General features: G+C 40.5%; 2 protein-coding genes across 2 annotated transcripts in view; both read right to left on the reverse strand.

Annotated features, from left to right (window-relative positions):
• Nucleotides 1-8,093: 8,093 nt before the first annotated feature.
• LOC125020300 (major histocompatibility complex class I-related gene protein-like) lies at nucleotides 8,094-15,765 on the reverse strand (the record flags this gene model as incomplete). The annotated part of the gene is made up of 10 exons (XM_047605651.1): nucleotides 8,094-8,203; nucleotides 9,363-9,641; nucleotides 12,548-12,599; nucleotides 13,010-13,012; nucleotides 13,118-13,135; nucleotides 13,443-13,555; nucleotides 13,773-14,075; nucleotides 14,423-14,701; nucleotides 15,264-15,533; nucleotides 15,756-15,765. Coding segments are annotated over 10 exons (1,437 nt in total), but the record flags the coding sequence as incomplete, so codon positions are not given.
• Nucleotides 15,766-18,490: 2,725 nt separating this feature from the next.
• Nucleotides 18,491-21,776, reverse strand: part of LOC125020301 (major histocompatibility complex class I-related gene protein-like) — a 12,376-nt gene continuing 9,090 nt past the window's right edge. Inside the window, exons 4-8 of the mRNA XM_047605652.1 lie at nucleotides 20,579-20,848; nucleotides 19,662-19,940; nucleotides 19,102-19,455; nucleotides 18,891-18,988; nucleotides 18,491-18,508 (exon numbers count right to left, since the gene is read on the reverse strand). Of these exons, the coding sequence (XP_047461608.1) occupies nucleotides 18,491-18,508; nucleotides 18,891-18,988; nucleotides 19,102-19,455; nucleotides 19,662-19,940; nucleotides 20,579-20,848 (1,019 nt within the window). The remainder of the gene's footprint in view (nucleotides 18,509-18,890; nucleotides 18,989-19,101; nucleotides 19,456-19,661; nucleotides 19,941-20,578; nucleotides 20,849-21,776) is intronic.

Genomic DNA, 21,776 nt, shown 5'->3' on the forward strand with positions numbered 1-21,776 from the left:
CTCTCCACTCGACCCAAAAGAAAATCTACAGGCAGCCTAGGCTCCTGACCAAACATCAAGAAAAAAGGCGACTCACCCGTAGTTTGATGGGGAGTGGTATTGTAACAATAAAGCACCTGGGGCAGGCACACACTCCAGTCCCTCTTGCGAGAGGCTGGCAAGGTACGCAATAAATTGTGCAGCGTGCGATTAAACCGTTCACACTGACCATTCCTCTCTGGGTGGTATGGGGTAGTGCGCGATTTCACAATGCCATATAAGTGGCACAGCTGCTGGATCAAAGAGCTCTCAAAATTACGACCCTGGTCAGAATGTATGCGAGCAGGGACACCAAATTTATGAAACCATTCAGATACCAGAACCTTAGCCACCGTGGGGGCCCGCTGGTCCCGAGTTGGGATAGCCATTGTGTATTTGCTAAACACGTCAGTCATCACCAGAACATTCTCCGCTCCATTTTGAGTGGGCTCAAGGGTGGTAAAATCAATGGCAAGGATCTCATTTGGACGTGAAGCCAACAGGCAACCCAGATAGCTATGCGCTGTAGGGTGAACATCCTTGGCCACTTGGTAGCGCTCGCATCCCTTACACTACTGGGCCACGTCGACAGACATTCCAGGCCAGTAGCACCGGGACCGTAAAAGTGCCAATGTTCGTTCCACACCCTGGTGCCCATGCTCCTGGTGGACCTGAGTAAGAACTTCACGGATTAGCACATTTGGCAACAATAGCTGAAAAACCGCTTCAGCACCATCTGAACGGAAAACCTGGCGATACAGAACACCATCCTTCTGGATGAGGCGGTCCCACTGCTGAAGCAAGGCTAATACAGGCTGAGATAACTGTGCCCGCTCCTCCCGATTGGGACGCCTCCCCTTTTCCCAAAACCCCAAGAGGCTCTGAATATCTGGGTCAGCCTGTTGCAGAACACAAAGCTCAGGTGGAGTGTGCTGTGGCAAGGCTATAACCGCTGCTTGCATCACGTCTGTTTCTTTCAGCTTTAAAGCCTGCTGTAAAGGCTCAGGTATTACAGTACCTGGGAGCATGGCCCCGACATCATGAGGACCGGGTGGACACTGACGGGAGAGAGCATCAGCATTTAAGTTATTCCGTCCCGACCGATACTTAATCTGAAAGTCAAACACAGCTAGCTGTGCAGCCCACCGGTGTTCGGTAGCTGACAGTTTAGCTGTCGACAAATGGCTCAACGGGTTGTTATCTGTAAAGACAACACACTTATTGCCAAGCAAGTACTCTCGGAATTTTTCAGTCATGGCCCACTTAAGGCCCAAGAACTCCAGCTTCATGGAGCTATAATTCGCCATATTCCTTTCCGGAGGCCTCAACCCCCGGCTAGCATAGGCTATTGGCCTCACTTTGCCTTCTTGCTCTTGTGAAAGAACAGCTCCCAAACCACCGTAGCTAGCATCCACCTCTAAGATGAACGGGAGTGAAAAATCGGCATAAGCGAGCACTGGGGCTGTGATGAGTTTCGTCTTCAGTGCCTCAAAGCTCTGTTGGCACTCCTCGCTCCAACACCCAATGGCCCCACGCCTAGACTTTGTCGTCTTGGTGCTGCCAAACTCCACTACCGCCTTATGTAGCGGTGCCGCCAATTTGGCGAACCCCTCCACAAAGCGCCGATAATAGCTGGCAAAACCCAGGAATGAGCGCAGCTCTGTGACTGTGGTGGGTGTTGGCCATTTGGCCACTGCCTCCACCTTGCCTGGATCAGTAGAGACACCCTCACCTGATATCACGTGCCCCAAATAACTTACTTCCTTCTGGAAGAAAGAGCATTTACTCAGTTTTGCCTTCAGGCCCTCCTTTTGAAGACGACCCAGCACAATGCGCAACCTCTCTAAATGTTGTTCTACTGTTGATGAGAACACAACAATATCATCCAGGTACAGTAGCAGCGACTGACATTGTTGGTCCCCAAAAATGCGCTGCATCAAGCGCTGAAATGTGCTGGGGGCGTTACAGAGGCCAAAAGGCATTCTGTTCCATTCGAACAAGCCGAATGGTGTACAGAAAGCCGTCTTCTGCCGATCTGCCTCAGTAACCGGCACCTGATTGTAGCCACTGGCCAGGTCCAGAGTAGAGAACCAGCAGGCACCAGATAACGCATCGAGGGACTCCTCTATTCGAGGCAAGGGGAAAGCGTCCTTACGAGTCTTACTGTTAAGTTGTCGGTAGTCGACACACATACGCAGACTACCATCCTTCTTCCTCACTAAGACAATAGGTGAGGCGTAGGGGCTGCTACTCTCCTTAATTACTTGAGAGGATAGTAGCTGGTTGATGTGTTCCTTCACGATCTCATATTCAGATGGGGCGATACGCCTGTAGCGTTGTTTAACTGGCACATCATCAACCAAAGGGATATCATGGGAGATGAGGTCAGTGCAGCCTAGATCCCCATCATGAGCCGAGAACACAGAGCTGTACTGCCTAAGCAGGGACCTCACCTGGCCCTGTTCATCAGCGGGCAGTGAAGACAAGTCCATGTTTTCGACTTGCTGTAGCGGAGTGGACACAACTATCTGAGAGGATACCGAAGCTACACGTGGTGACTCCTCAACTCCTGGAGGAAGGCTAACCACGCTGACAGCGTGTAGTGTGCCAACAACCGTGCGGGGGTACAACACCACATCGACCGAGCCCACATTAACAATTGGTATGTAGGCTGTACCTCTGACCACCCGAACCAAGGCTGGGGAAGCTAGCAACCCAGCCGGCAGACCACTCTCTTGGGGTTCAAACAACACTGTGGGGCCTGAGAACTGCTCAGAACAAGTGGCTGCCACCATCTTCATCACCCCACCAGGAATCCGCCAAACTTTCCTACCACGAACCTTCGCTTTCCCTGGGCCATCATGCGGGGCATGCATATTTCCACGATGGCAACACTGTAGTGCTCGCACCAGGGGTTTAGTGGCTTCAAATACACAGGGCTGGGAAAACAGAGCCTCACCGTACTGCACAAAAAGCTCCTGATGGCATTTACGAATAACGTTCATACCTAAAACACCGGGCACCTGAGCAGGCACACCACCAGGAGGGTCCCGTACAACCAACACTCCACAGTGGGGAATCACCTTGCCAAACAGTTGTACCTCGAGCTCCAGGTAACCAATGTAGGGGATGGCCAAGCCATTAGCAGCACGAAGCTGTAATCAGTGACAGGATTGCAGACGCTCCTGCCCCCAAGTCTCAAAATGCCGTCGGAAAAAACTCTCCGAGATGGTGGAGACCATTGACCCAGTATCGACCAAACTAGGGACCTTCACTCCACCCATATCCACCTCTAAATGGGGACAAGATGAGATCAGCTTAGATGCCTCCAAGCCACTTGAAACAGCTTGTGAGCCAGTAGTGGCCCCATCCGAACTGTGGCTCTGCAATTCGGTGGGCACTAGTTTTCCGACCTGGAAGCAGAACGGGCCTGTCTACTGGAATTTAATGGCGGTGACTGGGCATGTGAATGGGGCGGTGCGCGCACTCCATCACAATCCCTTGCAAAATGGCCAGGTTGATTACAACGTCTGCATATAACATGGCCAAAACGAGATGGACGCCCAGACTGAGGAAAATTACACAGTTGTGCAATGCTCTCTGTAAGCCGGTTAAGCTGCTCTTGTTGCCGCTGCAACATCTCCCTCATGTCAGCCATCTCGGATACGGGATGAGAGGGGGCAGGACTACCTGCACCACCTTGAACACGGTACTGGATACCGAACACAGAGGGGACCGAGTGACTGCGGCCTCTAACACCACCTGGTAAACCTTCGCGTTCCCACCTAAGTGCTTCTGCACGGACATCAAGCAGGGTGGAGGTAGGCTGTCTACGCACAAGCTGCTTTAACTCCCGACGCAGGGAACCATCCAAAACATGCTCCACAAACTGGTCCCTCAACAACGCTTCAGCATTGGGCATGCCAGTGGGCGCCTGCTGTCTTACCCTTTCCATGAGGCCCAGCAATGCGAGGGAGAACTCCTGAAGAGTCTCCCCCTCCTGCTGCCTCCGAGAGAAGAAGGCCTCCTGCAGTGCGACATAAGACTCGGCACACCCATATAGCTCCTGCAAGACGGTGAGTATTTGGCCAGGATCCTCTCTCACAACACTGGACCGATATTTCAATTCATCTCTAGCTTCACCCTCTAAGTGGTCAAACAGGAAAAATGCTTGGTCAGACCGGGACAAATGCCGAGCCCTCATACAGGCCTGGACCTCCTCCACCCATTCACTCAAACCTATGCCCGTGTTACCCCGGAAGGTGGGACACTTTCTATCACGGGGTACAAACACCAGTCTCTCTGCCACAGGGGCACCGGAAGTGGAAGGGGCCATAAAGGACGCGGAGGAGGTTGATGGTAATGAACTAGGGCCAGCACGTTCCTGTCTCAGGCGCTCATTTTCTGCTTGTAGCTGTGCAACTAACTCTCTGAGGTCCTGTTCTTCCCCCATGACTACAGCAAAATTACAATGGGAAGAGCACTTATCTACACTAGCACCATATAAATTGAACCTATAGTCAGGAAGCAATCTCACCAAACCTCCATGAACTCCAATGAAGACCACTGCTGCTTTGTCCTTTAGTTTGCTTCAATGTGCCTGCAAGAGAAAAAAAATAAATAAATAAATAAAAATAAAGTAATCAGAGCATCTACAAAAAAAGAAAGACCAACCAGGAACACACGTCTCTGCCTTTAAGAGCAATCCTGCCGACAACGCCAAGTGTGGCGGGGCGGTAGGGCTAATCAATTGTACTTAGTTATTTTACACTGAAATCAGTATACTTGTTGCCAGACAACGCCACCTCAGGTACTCACCCTAAGGACATTACTATTACCAGATCTTCGGTTTTACACAATACAGGTCCGTTGCTCGGCAAGCAAGAGACGTGGCCCATGAAATTAGTCACAATAATATTTTATTAATACAAAGGATCCAAACAAAAGAAAATGCAAAAACAAAAGTTAATCGAGGGCTTCGGCCTAAAAGTAGCTAGGGCAAGCGAAAGGAGGGGGTCCCCAAAGTAAAAGTTCCCCCAGACACACGTGAAAAGAGCACACCCGTGAACGACCCACATCCCTGGAAACGGCACAGCAGACAGGAGGATCTCCTACGATCACCCACACCACTACAGGCCGTCAGCCCCTGAAACAAAAAGAAAAGCACCAAATATAATCAGCAAATATACAAAGTTAAAATATCACCACATGAAATGATAAAACTGCTAATACAAATCAAATCGCCAGCATCAATTGAACACAATCGGAATTGAATGAAAAACGAAATCCGAAAGTGTGAACCAGATAAAAGGGGTCACGAAACCCTCACTAAAAAAAGAGCGGACGCTGGCAGCCGAGAACGGGCTGCTACGAGCCGCGGCGAAGGCGAACGACCCAACCACAGGTGGGCGACCAGCGCAATAGGACGGACGGCAGCAAAGCACCACAGCACGCCGGAGCCAGCCAAACCCGAGCCGGGAAACAGCTGCACGGACGGACAGGAACTTGAAGCAGGACAAAGCAGCAGAGGTGATGCAGACGGAAGGGAGCCAATGGAGGTGATGGACTTGATCCTTATGGTACAGCACCTGTTCATGCAACCAGTGAGACGAGGCAAGAGCAGCGAGCCGCTACCAGCATTTACCAGACAAGGAGACCACATGGAGCCAGAATCCACCCACAGCCCCTGTTGCAGCCACACAGGACGTCCCGGAAATTACGCCAGCGGGAGACAGAGGGAGCAGGCGTAGGAGGGGCCGCTCTTTTATCCACGATCCCATCATAATTGGCTCCTGGCCACGCCCAGCCGCATAATTATATGCTGCTACAGATGCAGTGAATCCATGATAAAGAGTAGTGGTGCTGGGGTTGATTATGTGAAATAAATATAAAATAGTTTACACTTGAAATAATGCACTTATGACACCACAACTCACTACTTAACCTTCCTGTTGACCTCTGGGTCAAATCTGACCTGAATGTTTCTAAATCACATAATTTGATATAAATGTGTTTGTGGGATGTTGACTCTGAAAAGAAGCGTCTAATATATAGTAATTAGTTGAGAGGAAGGTGGCTCTAAATGTTTAACAGAGAATTAGATGATGAGACACAAACATTACAGGTCAGAGAAAGTGGTCAGTGATGCTGAAGCACCAGCCTAAATGTGAATAATGGAGACAATGTTTTGTTGTTCTCAGCAGAGAATTATTCCCATACATTAACTTCGTCAGTGGTTTCCTCTCATTCACATCCAGTCCTGATCTGTAAAATGTGGACACCTGAGAAAGAAACAAACAAACAAAGAGAAAACTTATAATAAACAATGACATATACTGGAGTTATCTCAATATCATTGTTATTCTTCAGTGTGTTGTTGTGGTCACTAACAAGAGCTGATGATCAACACTTGTTCTTAATATAACAAGCAGCTTTGTCAGTGTAGCCGTCATCATATTAGGAGATCAAGGAAACACTGAGAATATGTGTAATGTTGGTTAATGATGAACTGACACCAATGAGCCTCTGGGTTTTGATTTCTCACATGTCCAAAGTCTGACCACATAGATGCTCCTGATAAAACACCAGTCACTTAGAACTGAAACAAACAATCCAGTTACCTCATAGATATGACTTTATTACTTGGACTTCAGTTCAATTCATCAATTATTTACTTCTTAGGTTTAATGTTACCTATCACATCCAGTAATTCTGTGACCCTCAGGTTTATCATGTATTCATTATGTTCAAAGTGTCTGATACATGCACCAAGACTACAAAACCAAATCCTGGTGAAAGTGAACCATGAAATGGACTTGTTGTTAGTAATAAATATCACAAGATATAGTTAAGTTGACGTGAATAATGTCATTGAACACAAAGCTAAACTCTAAAGCTAATGCTTCATGATTCAGGCTTAGTGACTGCGGTGGAGACAGAGGATTGGAGCGCTATCATGGTTTGATCTGCATCCACCCAAGTGGCAAAACTGGTGCAACAGACGGCCTCTGTTCACATGTTTACTGGTTGTTTTAACCTCCTGAGACTTGGTGTCCTCATATGGGGACATTTTTAGTTTGAGGTTAGTGGCAGCTTATTCTGCATTCTGCTTTTAGACCTGTTGTCCTCATAAGTGGACACTTTTGTCTGCCATCTAGTGGTAGCAAAGGGTCAATGCAGTAATCAGTGTACAAACATGAATTTCAGCAGACTCACAGGACAAAAGTAGACAAGGTACAAAACCTCATCACATTTAGAGCTGAAACTGGTTTATTAATGACTATTAAGTTTTCTAGTTTGATATGGAACAGACATTTAACAAATTCTGCAAACAAGCTACAACAACACTAATTAGCAAGTACTCATTTGAGGACCTTAGGATTTCATTCTTTATATTTCGTTCGTTGCACAGCCATGTTCAAGTATTGAAATAAATAGTTTTATATTTACACATTGGTGACTTGTATTATGCAGGGAAATAATCACAGTGCCCACATTTCAAAAACCACTTCCTGTTCAACGACGACGCTTACTTTTTATACTTGTTTGGTGTTTAGGTGATCCTAAATACCTTGGATAAATTAAAGATGCATACCAAACTAAACCTTGATGCCTGTTTGTATCGTGTTTCTTTAGATCTTTGCACTTTGGATTTACCTTTTCATTAAATACCTTTTTTTTTTTTTTTTTTTGAAACCTGGCCAAATTTTTAGTCCTGCACTTAGGTCCTCACTTCAATGCCACTCAACTGTGACACACTATTAACTTTGAGACGAATTGAATTCTGGGGTTTCTTCACGATGTTTCTTCCAATTCTGCCATTAAAATTACAGCATCTGAGAGCTAACACAAAAAAAAGCTAACACAAAAAAAAAGCACTATAAAATGCTACCTACCGAGACAGTAAAAGGGATAAAAAAAAAATAAAATAGTTAATCAGTAAATAAAAAGTTAATAAATAGTTTTAGATCGAATTTGTGACAACAGGTGACGTATTGCAGACCGAACAGGCAGACGCTGAGAATACAATCAAAGGATCTTTATTGAGACAGAGGTGGGTATGGACAGTTGGACAGCTAAGGCTGAGGGCTGGAGGGGGTCCGGGATGGGAGCGAGTCCAGAGCGGCAGCGAGCTGAACAGGGCTGCAACCTGACGTAGAAAGAACTGGGTTTTTGAAAAAGTGACCTGAATGTAGAGAGGTGAGGACATAAGTTGCAGTCATGAGAGCACTAGAAGAAGTCACCTTTCAAAAAGATCAGAAATGCACTAGAACAGAGGCCAATTGTAGTTACCACAAGGTGAACTGTAAAGATCTGGTGACGAGTGAGTGGGGAGCCGGTGTATTTCAGCAGAGCAGAGATGAGAGGATGAGGAACCGCCCCTAAGGAGGAGGGAGAAAACACAGGGAGAGGAGGGGAAAACAGCAGGAGAGCGTGGATGTGGATATGACAGAAACCTCTGTAAAGTGTTTGTATGTCGAGGGGAGTTCAGAGAAATGTGTAATATGAAAATGAAAATAGCAACAATATTTCATGTGTGCAGTCAGTAAATGAGGAAACTCAAATGAAACATAGTTTACAAAGTGAATGATAAAATGCCAACAACTATGTATGTGCTGTAGATATAACTGAATTTTGTGAGGCACTCTGTATTTAGTGATTTCCAGAGTGGTTTAAGAGGAAAACTCATTAAAAAGGCACTTGTGAGTCTAATGTATTTGTAATCTAAATGGAGCTGATAATGTAGTTTACATATTGTTTGAATTATAATGGAATATGTGTAATGTGTAATTGGTGATTACATGTGTGGGGGACACAACATTACTAGCTGTTCACCTGTGATGCTCAAATGTTTGTCTGTGGTATGCTGGTAATAGTGAGTTTGTATATTGATTGATGGGTATTTGGTGTGTGCCATTCACACAATGAGTCGTGCATTGTGTTTTTTCATTGTTAAAGTTTCGATCTTGAATATCTGATATAGCGAGAGCTGGAAAAAACAGATATAAAATATTCTCTCTGTTAAAATGTTCCAGAGTCTGTTGCAGACATGAAACCAGTGAAACACAGTCTCTTATTGTCCATGAGAAGGACAACCACTGGACACCATCAGGTTAATAACAGAAATAAAAGCTTTCACTGCCACAGCTCCATTTAAAATCCTCTGGTGTAAGTCAGCAGTTATTTTCTGTGAAGGTGGTTCATGTAGAACCTGGTGCACTCATCTCCTGCCTCTGTCCAGGTTCTTCCTCCACACTGTGTCCTCTCATAGGACAGTTTACATTTATGTAACGTTTAATGAATTTCCAATGGAATCAACAAACTCTTGTAATGATTGTACATACCTGTTCTCAACAGAGAGCTCTTCCCATAGTGTAAATACATCTTCAACCACTCAGGACAAGTCTGAGTGAAGAACTGCTCATTGATTTTTATTCTAGCTTTGTCTGAATCCCATTTCAATTTGGTGGACATGGCCTGAGGTTTGAGAGCGATCCATTTTAATTTCTTCATATCAACCAAAATGAAGTCTTCTCCATCATAACCATACTGCATGAAACCAGTAACGTCTCCAGTCTCTTCATCCCATTCACAGCCATGCATAAGCTGTAAAATGTGAACACCTGTAAGATACAGACAACGGAGATATGATGTATAATGAACAATGATGTACAAATAAATGAAGAGAATTTGATAATCGTTGATCCACTGGTTTTCTTGTGTTCTCACAAGTCAAGAACCTATAATCAGTGACTTCTCTTTTACTGAGCCTCTTTTGCATTCGTGCATATTAATGAAAACAAGAACAGATCCTGATTCAGGTTCAGACCCGAAGTCAGTTGACAGAGAGATCTGCAGATTATAAAAACACTGAGATGTAGAATGAAACTTTGATCTCATTTTTTGAAGGACTGATGTAATTCATCAAAAGATGTTACCTGAGCTGCTGTGTTTTGGACTTCAGCATCAGACAAGTAGAGACAGACGTCTTTAGATGAAGCAGCAGAGACACAGACACATGACAGGATGCAGAGACACATTTAAACTTAATGATTTACTACATTGTCAAGACTGTAATTACTCATATAAACTGTTTATAGAAAAATAAGACAGTGCAGCTCGTTCTGCATGTGTTCACAGGTAAAATGTATCTATACCATTAGGATAATCATACACATTCATCACTGGATGGTAATCTCATAATTATTTTAGCTCTGCACAATGAAACTTGTTGCTCTTTCAAGTCTAATGTTAAACCTCAGGCAAACAAAGAAGCAAAAATATATCCATAATTAAAAAGGCCATAGAACTGGTCAAATACTCTTCCACTGTAGCTGTTTGTTCCTTTTTATTTGTTTTGGGGAAAAGCACCATTAACAACATTTAATGGCATTTAAAATGAAGAATGTAGGAATAAGATGGAGACTCGGCCTTTTGAATTAAACAACTCCTTTATTTATTAAACAGACCCACCCTCTCTGTCTGTGGTTATTTTCTTACCAGGGTCTGTGCTGCTTGACTGACTGTATTTTTAATGTTGGTCAATAAACAAGAAATTATTAATTAAGCCCCTGATTTTTCTGGGACCACCAACACTCTGACATTTGATGGCTTTGAAATCTTGTAAATATGATCAAATACCCTAAAAAGTTGTTTTAATTGCTAAACAGCAGTGATGAACGTGGTAAACTTTACACCATGTATGTGTTAGCATGAGTCTGGAAAACAGTTTAAAGTAAAAACCTGCAGAAGATTGTTGTGTTTATGAGAAAAAAAAAAAAAAAAAAAAAACATTTAACACCGAAAAGGCCTGTGGCTGTGTTTCAACAACTCTCCACTAGATGTCAGCACAACAACTGTAGAAAGATTAAAGATTAAAAGGGTAAGTGAACACTGAGAATCACACCAGTAGAATATTGTGATTTGTTATTTGTATGTTATATTATATGTTATATATGTTATTTATTGTTATATGTTGTGTGCTGTGACTACATGACTGACAAATTATGCCCTGGGGTTGATGGGTGTCCTTGTCTAACCTATGCCTGTGAGGACTAAAATACACACAAACATGAAATGGGTGGGAGTAGAACCAGAGTGAAATGAATGAATGAAAACATGAGAATATGAAAAAGTAATGAAGGAAACTACTGCTGTGCTTTATGCAAACTAACGTGTATTGACTGATTTTAATCGGTGATGAATATTTATTAGTAGCAGAGTGGGTTTATCATCAGAACTGATTAAAGAACATCTATTCCCACAGTACAATAGTGAGTTAATGCACCCATCTGGATGGACTAGACATTATTAGACATTATTGCAGAGAGATTTGAGTTATGGTCCAAAGCTAAAGACTGAAATCCTCAAGGAAACAAGAGTAGCTTCATATTCTACTTTAATTCATTTAATGTTTCTTTTTACAATAAAATAATTATTAATCACTGTTAAAATGAGTCGTGTTACCCATGTGACTCATCAGACTCTCAGTGAAAGCTGTGATTCAGTGTCCTTCCACTAGAGGGCGACAACAACAAACTTTTCACTGAGGTGAAACTACAGTTAGACTTTATTGATCCAATATAGGAAATAGTTTGGTCACACTCTTAAGAACCACAAGCAAAAACAAAGAAAAACAGAAATAAAATAAGAATTAAGTTAAGTAAAATAAAATAGTATCAGCAAAAAATAATAAATACAAAAATTAGCAGATGAACAAATGTGCAAGAAATAGAGAAACCACTCAGTCCACAGAAAATTTAAGGAAATGCAAAACATTTAAGACAAAACAATGAAGTCTACAATATATATATATATCTTCCAAAGTTAGAGTCAAAAAGTCAAATGAAAGGAAACATTAATACAGTTTATTTGTGACGTTGAATTAATCAGCTTGTTCCTTCTACATGTGACATTCAGGAGTCACTGTTTCCTCCTCTTGGACAACAATAATACTTTCTCATGGTAAAGATGGGACGTCTGCTCCTGTCTACAGATGGAGAGAAATGATCCAGGAGGCTCTGGGATGTTGGAGACATGTGATGCGTCGGAGAGACTTTCATTTTTCTGTGACATCCATTTAAGATTTAAGGTAGTCAGTGTTTGAACCACGTCTGCATCAGATGTGGAAGACGTTTAACTCCTCAGAGCTACATCAAACTCAGAGAGAAGTCAACTTTTATTCTGAAGGACAACTTTGATACTTTACTGTTGTTGTGAATGTTTGAAACTAGTCTGACAGGTTTTTGTCTTTATAATGAAAATGAAAGAAAAGGTTATTTATTCATCCAAACTAAGAGGAACTACTCTGCTGCTCGTCTTGGCCTCTTTACACCTACATGTACACGGTATCTGTACAGACTGGTTTAACAGGGAAATTCATTTGAGTCCCTTTGCTTGCTCAGTTGTTTCCTGAAACCCGGGCGTATGTAATCTACTTTAAATGTGCAGAGAACAAAGTTTTTTTTTGTTTTTTAATTTTTATCCAGCATATATCCAGCAGCAGCTGAGAGGTTCATTCTTCTATCACCGTATTCATTCATGTTTCCTCTGAAGAAGGACAGCCTTAAACTGGACTCAGACTACAGGAGATTTAGAAACGGAGTGTCATCTCACACTTCAGGAGGAATGAACATTACAGAAATTATTTATTTATTTATATGATCTTATTTATATTGTCTATAGATCAGGGAGAACTGATATGATTATTTATTTAAACTCATATGCTGACCGCTTTATATTGAATTTGTCAGCATTTTATTTATTTTTTTTTTAATAAAACAACACCAAACTATTTAGGAGGTTTAAGAATATTTTAAAGGGGCTTCAGCACCCCTAAAACAGGCCTAACGATGCCACTGGTTGACACTGTATTTAGTGTCAACCTGTAATTCATTTAACTTAATGTAAACTTTAAAATGTTAAAAATATATATATATTGTCAGTCAGGTTTCTGGATTCAGTCTCTCAGACAGTTCAATGTTGTTCTCACTATCTGTAAGGTCAGAAACAAACAGTGTTAAAGGTCAACTCATAGTCTGGAGAAATCATCAACAGTTTGTTAGATCAGATGAAACAGAATAAAATAAGTTTTACTTACCAGGTGGAGCCTCTTGGTCTGAAATGAAAAGTGAAGACAGGTAATTTCAGTTCCAGTTGTTAATGTCAGAATATCTTTCCTCATCTTATCTCCAGTGAATATGATCCTCTTCTACTCACTCAACCTGAAGAATAAATCCACTCTGCTCTTCTGTTTAGTTCTCACTTTGTTTCTTTCTTCATTACTTCTCTCCCTCATCATCATAGTATAGTCATGTTCTCCTGACTTCTCCTGACTCTGAGACTTACTCAGCTTTTACTGCTGGATGCTTCAAACTGTAGGATTCAACTAAAAGACTAAATCAAAGTAGCTCACCTTGTTTCTTTCTATGAACCATGAATCCAGCAGCTGCTGCAAAGACGACGACAACAACAACAACCACTGCAGAGATGATGATGATGGAGATGGAGGTGGAGGTCTGGTTACTGGACTTCTCAACTGAGTAAAAAACTTTAAACAAGATGTTAAGAACAGTCCAGGTTAAACAGGCTAAAACAGAGGTACATTCATTCATCAATGTTCATTATACAGTAAAGAAACATCACAAAGTAGAAAAAGGAAAACATCTGTTGATTTGTTCTCATTAATGAAATCACCAACACAATCACAGTACTGAAGCTAAAACATCCAACTAACCACATTCATGTCCTCTTACCCCAGTTGGTTCTGATCTGTGTTTCATCCAGTTTGGTGAAGATGTCGTCCTCCACACCAGGGAGATGAAACACACAGTCGTACCTCCTCCAGTCTTCAGGTGAGACTGATGAAATGTTCAGGTCAATATTCATCTGGAAGGATCCATCATGGTTGGGGAGGATCTCTCCATGTTCCACTCCTTCATGAATCTCCTCTCTATCTTTCCTCCAGAACATCAAGGCTCTGTCAGGGTAGAAACCTGTAGCGTGGCAGCTGACTGGAGAGGAGGGAGTCTTCTGGAGGAGAGACACTGAGGGGACGTCTGGAGGGAGAGAAATAGAGGAGGAAGAGGAACAAAAATAATTTAGATTATTAAGAAATTAACAGGTAGATACATGGAATCAGTTACATATTACATATTTCTAACATGATCATCTTTGCTGATTAACCACAAACACAGATGGAGCTGATCTATGGTCATAAAATATATTAAAGAATATATTGAACCAATGATGGTGAAGAATAAAAAGTGAAGTGATTAGTTCTTTCTTGTCAAACATCTCTTCATCTTTCTCAGAAGAAGAGTCAGACTCATTGAACTGATAATACAACAAATATACAATAAACAGGATAGTGTTCACCAAACTACATCAGGTCATGTGACTCTACCTGTTCTCAGCAGAGAGTTGTTCCCATACTTCAAATTCAACTTCAGCAACTCAGGACACGTCTGAGTGAGGAATTCCACAGCTTCTTTTATTCCAGGAGTATCTTCATCCCATTTCTGTTTGATAATATCAGCCTCTGGTCTCAGAGCGGTCCATGTCGATGTCTTGAGATCCAGTTCAATGAAGTCTTCTCTATCATAATGATACCGTGTAAAACCAGTGACCTCTCCAGTCATTTCATCCCATTCACAACCAATCATACTCTGTAAAATGTGAACACCTGAGAGAGAGACAGCAGAGATTACAATGAATCGTGATGTATAAATATCTGAAGATGATTTTAAATGATGATTCATTTCACCGAGGGGTAACTGATCATTGTACTGCTCTGAAAGACAGACCAACATCATTTCAAAATAGATAATTTCACATCCTTTAAATAGTCTGTGGCTGCACCTATTGATTCACAACTGTGACAGAGTTGTAAATGTTTTATTTCTTTACATTATTTAATTATTTACCTGAACCTAAAATGAAATGTGATAAACTAGATCAGATCAGATGGTTCATTTGTCATTCATACTAAAGTAGTTTCTTTACATCCAAGACTGTTGAACTGATAAATGGGAAACATCTGCTGGTGACCACTGTTGAATGTGAAGGTTCTCAGTCATCCAGGACATGGTATGTCAAAAACAAACTAAAACTAAAAGGTGGACTTGCTGAGTTTCTTGGAGATGTTTCATCCAAGAAGCTCCTTCAGTTCTCAATGACTGGTGGAGAGAAATGTCCTTCACAAACCAACTGTTAATAAAACCTGGAATATGTAGACCTACCTGAACCTTCACTGTGGTTGGAGAGCTGGATAAAACTGTTCAGTGCGATTTTGAAGAACGGAGGTAGAAACTCGAAACAGTCCTGAGTGACCCGTGTCCAGAGTTGAGGATTGTCATCAAGTAATTTTTTCATCCAGTCCTGTCTTGGTTCATATATCTTATTGCTGCCATCACAGTAAGTCACCTGGATGTCATCAACCACCGAAACAGCCATAAACTCTGGATGATTTGGGACTCCAGAGGAGGCAATGGAGTAAGACTTCAGTGAGTGTTTCACTGGGGAACAAACAACAAATGTAATGTCTCTATTAAAGTAAATAATAAGAATTACATGAATAATACTAAATTAAAATATGGACTTAGGCTTCAATTGATAGAAGGAGTCTGGTAAAACATCAACTGTGTGAGAACAGTTAAAGCCATGACACAGAGCAACATGTAAGGTCGAGTGGAAAGAATTTAAAGAAAAGATGATAAAGAATGTGAATGTGATCTTACCTGATGATGAAACATGACACAAGAGAAGCAGCAACAACAACGTTTTCATCCTGAATTTTATTTATTTTTATTGTTTATTTAGATGAAGACATTGGGCCATCAGCTGGTAAAGAGCTGCGTGTCTGAGTCATAAAGTAAATCCACTACTGAAGGTAAAGCCAGTCCCCACTTGGTTTAGTAACATGAATTTGTTCAGAGCGCATGCACAAACAGCTTTTCAAAATAAAAGCGGTGAGAGTAACTTCGCAATCATTCATTCACTCCGTCAATAAGTAAATGGTGAGTGTACAGTCTGAAGAGGAATTAGACTGTGGACACAGAGATTTTCGTTTTTAGTTCTATCCGAAATTACATTGGGAGTAGTTTTCATTTTAAGATATTTTGATGCGTTTTTATTTTGTAATTCCTCGTATTTCCTAATAAGAGATGCACCAGTAGCCAGTTATAGAACTGTTGCATTAACGTGTAGCTAAAAGGCATTTAATATAACTTCATCTGGAGATGCAAAGTGACAGAAGGGTGAAAGAAACACATAATCTGTTCATCGTGCTTTCTCAAAATAAATAAATAAAATAAAATAAAGTTTGTAGAGGTCTGCATATTATTATTATTATTTTCTGCAAAATAATTCGTAACAAAATTTTGATGAAATAATTCAGTGGACTAATAGCATTAGACATATTGACGTCTGAATTATTTAAACGTGATATTTATGATAATATGATGTTTATACGAAAGAATTTTACGTATTGTTGAGGTATTTATATGAACTGTTTCTTTATTAACTCTTCTCCATGACGCTGACGACTTGTGTTGAAGCTGAAACATCGCGAGATCTTGGGGAAAACTTGTCACTCTCCTTTAAAATGATTAGAAATTATATTTTTTGCTTTCTGATTTATTTTGTTTCATATGTTAAATAGATCATGCACACCTCTACTATGTATTATAATTAAAGTTCATTAAAGCTGAAAATGATGATCTTGATCTCCTGATTTTTCTCCAGCGCCACCAAAACTTTGACATTTGATGGATTGAAATCTGACACACACGCACATTCATGTTTGAGCTGAACTCTAATAATTAATGTTTAGTTTTTATCATCAGGTTCGATTTTTGAGTAGTCCAGTTCTTATAAATATGACCGAATACACTGTGGCCTGCCTCATAGAAACATCCAGTAGTTCCCACCGGTGTCCACTAGATGGAGACAGAACACATTCTTAAACTCGCCTTTAGTAATAATGAACAATAAACATTTAATTTTAGATTCAATAAATCCATGATAAAGAGTAGTGGTGCTGGGGCTAATAATGTGAAATAAATTAAAACATAGCTTACACTTGAAATAATGCACTTATGATCCCACAACTCACTACTTAACCTTCCTGTTGACCTCTGGGTCAAATCTGACCTGAATGTTTCTAAATCACATAATTTGATATAAATGTGTCTTAGTACTGAGCCACATCAAACTTGTCCACTTCCTTGTGTTCATGTGTCGAGGAGCAATTTTATATGACAGTATAATTATAAATAATTCCTGGTCAATTATCAAACCACCATCACTATATACCTGGTTCTGCTAGACTTCAATTCACCTCTTTATTTTATTTTATTTTTTAATGTTGTCGATGTTTCTTCTTGTTTGCTCTATCTTGTCTTTTTTTTTTTTTAACGACAGACACAATAGAATAGAATAGAATAGAATAGAATAGAATAGAATAGAATAGAATAGAATAGAATAGAATAGAATAGAAAGCCCTTTACTGTCATTACACAGTGTATGAGGAGATTGGAGAGCTTATCAGTGCAGACACAAAGTCCAAAAACTAAAAAGAAATGTAAAAGAATATGTTACAACCATTGCACAATTTGTGTATATTGTACAAAAAATATGTTAAAACTAATCAGAAAATCAGCATCAGTGTCAGTGAAAGTCTACATTGCACAAACAAGATAAGATCTAGAAACAGATTAATTCATCAAGACTGTAATTCCACATATAAAGTTAAGTTAAGTTAAGAAAACTAAGACTGAGTTTAGCAGCAGATAAATAGGAACAAACAGCTTTAGTTGAAGCAGCAGGACCAGAGACACAAGAAAAGATCCAGAAACATCATATTCTCTGATTACTTTTATTCATCAAAACTGTAATTCCACACATATACTGATGATTATCTTTATCTCTAAAAGAACAGTAGTAGTGATAGAGCTGCTCACAGTCAGCTGTCAGGTCAACCTAAATCACACTATGAACTAAAACCAGCTCAGATGATTGGTTCAGCATTTAAACATATTCATTAGGATCTTCATACACATTAAAGTTCAATCAATACAATGAGCTGCAAGAGAGCAAGTCACTGCATCATTTTCTGCTATATCAGAAAGGACCGTAAACACCTGATATATGTGTACATTATGAACAAAAACCCTTTTATTTAAATGAATATATTGCTGTTTTATGTTCTGTTTTGTATGTAAAAAAAAAAGTAAAATTAAATTTATATTTTATCATATATGACAACTTGTGAAGTAGTTACAAAGCTCCAGTCTACTTGCATCCATTTGTGTGTTAACCCAGAGAGATGAACACAATGTAGCTCAAGAAAAACATCTTCTCAACTATGACATCAAAACATTATAGAGCAGAAAATGATGCTGAGTTTGGTTAGACAGACTAACGAGTTATGAATCAACTCCATCAGGTTCCTGGATCCAGTCTCTCAGAGAACTCAGAGCTTCTTCACTATCTGTAAGGTCAGAAACAAACAGAGTTAAAGGTCAACTCATAGTCTGGAGAAATCATCAACAGATTGCTAGATCAAATGAAGCAGAATAAATGAAAAGTAAAGACAGATCATTTCAGTTCCAGTTGTTAATGTCAGAATATCTTTCATCATCTTATCTCCAGTGAATATGATCCTCTTCTACTCACTCAACCTGAAGAATAAATCCATTCTGCTCTTCTGTTTAGTTCTCACTTTGTTTCTTTCTTCATCACTTCTCTCCCTCATCATCATAGTATAGTCATGTTCTCCTGACTTCTCCTGACTCTGAGACTTACTCAGTTTTTACTGCTGGATGCTTCAAACTGTAGGATTCAACTCAAAGACTAAATCAAAGTAGCTCACCTTGTTTCTTTCTATGAACCATGAATCCAGCAGCTGCTGCAAAGACTACAACAACAACCACTACAGAGATGATGATGGTGGTCATGTTACTGGGCTTCACTGTTGAACAAAGAACAAACTAAAGATCAAGAACAGTCCACATAAAGAAGATTAAAACACCCAATTTACTTTGCAGCCTAATTAGAGTCTGGTTCAATGAATTATCAACTAACTTGCAGGACAAGGCCTTAAATATCCAACAAACCACATCCATGTCCTCTTACCCCAGTTGGTTCTGATCTGTGTTTCATCCAGTTTGGTGATGATGTCGTCCTCCACACCAGAGAGATGAAACACACAGTCGTACCTCCTCCAGTCTTCAGGTGAGACTGATGAAATGTTCAGGTCAACATTCATCTGGAAGGATCCATCATGGTTGGGGAGGATGTCTCCATGTTCCACTCCTTCATGAATCTCCTCTCCATCTTTCCTCCAGAACATCATGGCTCTGTCAGGGTAGAAACCTGTAGCGTGGCAGCTGACTGGAGAGGAGGGAGTCTTCTGGAGGAGAGACACTGAGGGGACGTCTGCAGGGAGAGAGAATGACTGTATCATGCTGCTGTAGTCGCTCTGTCAGCTGCTAAACAAAAAGTCTAGAGACCACTTCATTCAGTTCTTTTTCTGGGGAACATCATTGTGTAGATTATTATAGTAACAGAATAAGAAATATTAACATGTTGGTGATCCTCAAAGGATTCACTGTGTTCAGTGAGATGTCACAGGTCATACGTACCTGTTCTCAACAGAGAGCTCTTCCCATACTGTAAATACATCTTCAACCACTTAGGACAAAGCTGAGTGTAGAAATGCTCAATGAATTTTATATTGTCTATGTCTGAATCCGATCTCAGTTTGGTGTAGATGAGCTCAGGTTTGAGAGCGATCCATTTTAATGTCTTCAGATCCAGAGCAATGAAGTCTTCTCCATCATAACCATACTTTAAGAAACCAGTAACCTCTCCAGTCTCTTCATCCCATTCACAGCCTTCCAAAAGCTGTAAAACGTGAACACCTACAAGATACAGATGACAAAGATATGATGTATGATGAAAAATTCTGTATTTCACTGCTGTTCTCCAAGACTTGTGCTCTCATGAGTCAAAAGCATATAATCAGTGAACCTTTTCTTATTCTCACTGTAGATTCCTGCAATGACACTATGGCTCCATTACTTTCATTCATTCATTTCTCCAAACTTTTACATTTCAGAGGAGGAAAATAACTAAATATTAATGTGAGCAGTCACAAACTATCAACATAAACTGGTGTCAGATCTGTAGTGCGGTGATGTGATGAGCTACTGGAAGAGACTGATTATTGAGGGCAGGTCGTGACCAGAAGCTGGACTGAACCAGCTACATGGTCTGACCTCTGACCCTGCTCTGTCCCAGCCTCACCAACAGGAACCACACTACAAGAGTCTGTCCTCCACAAAGTTTAGAAGCAAACAACCATCAGACATGTGCTGGAGTACAGGCTACATGTGTCCAAGAGACACATAAATAAGGTTGATCATTTCTGTTCTGATCCATCCATTCTACATCTAACACCTGAACTCTGTGGCTGTGATCAGGAGTCAGTTTAGTTTCTCTTCTATGATCTATAATGATCTGAGGTCAGGTACCACATACAACACACAACACACTGTACCTTCACTTTGGTTGAAGATCTGCTTCAGACAGGTCATTGCAAGTTTGAAGTTGTGAGGATACACCACAAAACACTGGTTAGTGTAGTACTCTAATTGATCAGGATCATTATCCAAAACTTTTTTCTCCCAGTCCAGTTTTACTATAAATGTCTTGTTGATGCCATCACAGTATCCAGCCTGGACGCCATTAATCAATGCAACAGCCATAAACTCTGGAAGGTCTGAGACTCCAGAGGATCCAGTGCTGAAATATTTCAGTGAGTGTTTCACTGTGGAACAAACAACATTTATAATGTGAGTGAAACATAAATAGACTCATCAACAGGAATATGGTAGATTTCTGTTAAAACAAAACTACACTCTAAAAAACAACTATTTTGGCTCAACAAAAAAAAAATAAATAAATAAATAAACACAACTCTTTTCGTTAGTCTTTTGGTGTTCTGACAAATTCTCATGAAATCACTTTTAACCAACAGATTATATTGAATTAGGGGAATTATCTTTTCTCATACAATCATGACTTTTTATTATCAGACTTTTAATTATACAGAAATCTAATCAAAAAAGAAAAAAAAATGAATGTATACTTCAACAACTCAGATACCAAAATTCTGAGCTTAACAACAAATCAAAATTTCTTGCAAATCAACACCAACGCAGCAATGAAAAATCTCCTGTAAGTGCAATTCAGGACTCAAGTGGCAAACACACAAAATCACCCCAGGAAATCAGTTCAGTTCAACAACAACCAACCCAAATCCTGACAACATTCAGGCCTTCCTCAAAAACCTCAATCCACCCCAACTGACAGTAGAACAAAGATGCACCACCTTATCATCGAAGAACTATTTACTTCATTAGCAAACATGCCTACAGGCAAGGCTCCTGGGCCAAAGAAAAACTTTAATAAATAATTCAACCACAGCATTTTCAGGCAATTATAATTTTATTGTTATTAAACTGCAGTAATTGATCATAAAATATTTACAGGAAAACAACTGAAATAAGAACAGACATAGAATAAAAACCCACAACAGCAAAGTTCCAAGCATTTTGAAAAGCACCGAATCACTTATAAAAGCTGTATATAAACCTGAAACCAGTTCAGTTAAAAGTTTAATTTAAATCAGTTAATTATTTTTGTTGTATTGTGGCACTGCATTAAATTAAGTGGTTGAAACAGGTCCTCTCAAT

This window comes from Mugil cephalus, chromosome 14, assembly GCF_022458985.1.
Source record: "Mugil cephalus isolate CIBA_MC_2020 chromosome 14, CIBA_Mcephalus_1.1, whole genome shotgun sequence".
In the NCBI taxonomy this organism is placed as follows: domain Eukaryota; kingdom Metazoa; phylum Chordata; class Actinopteri; order Mugiliformes; family Mugilidae; genus Mugil; species Mugil cephalus.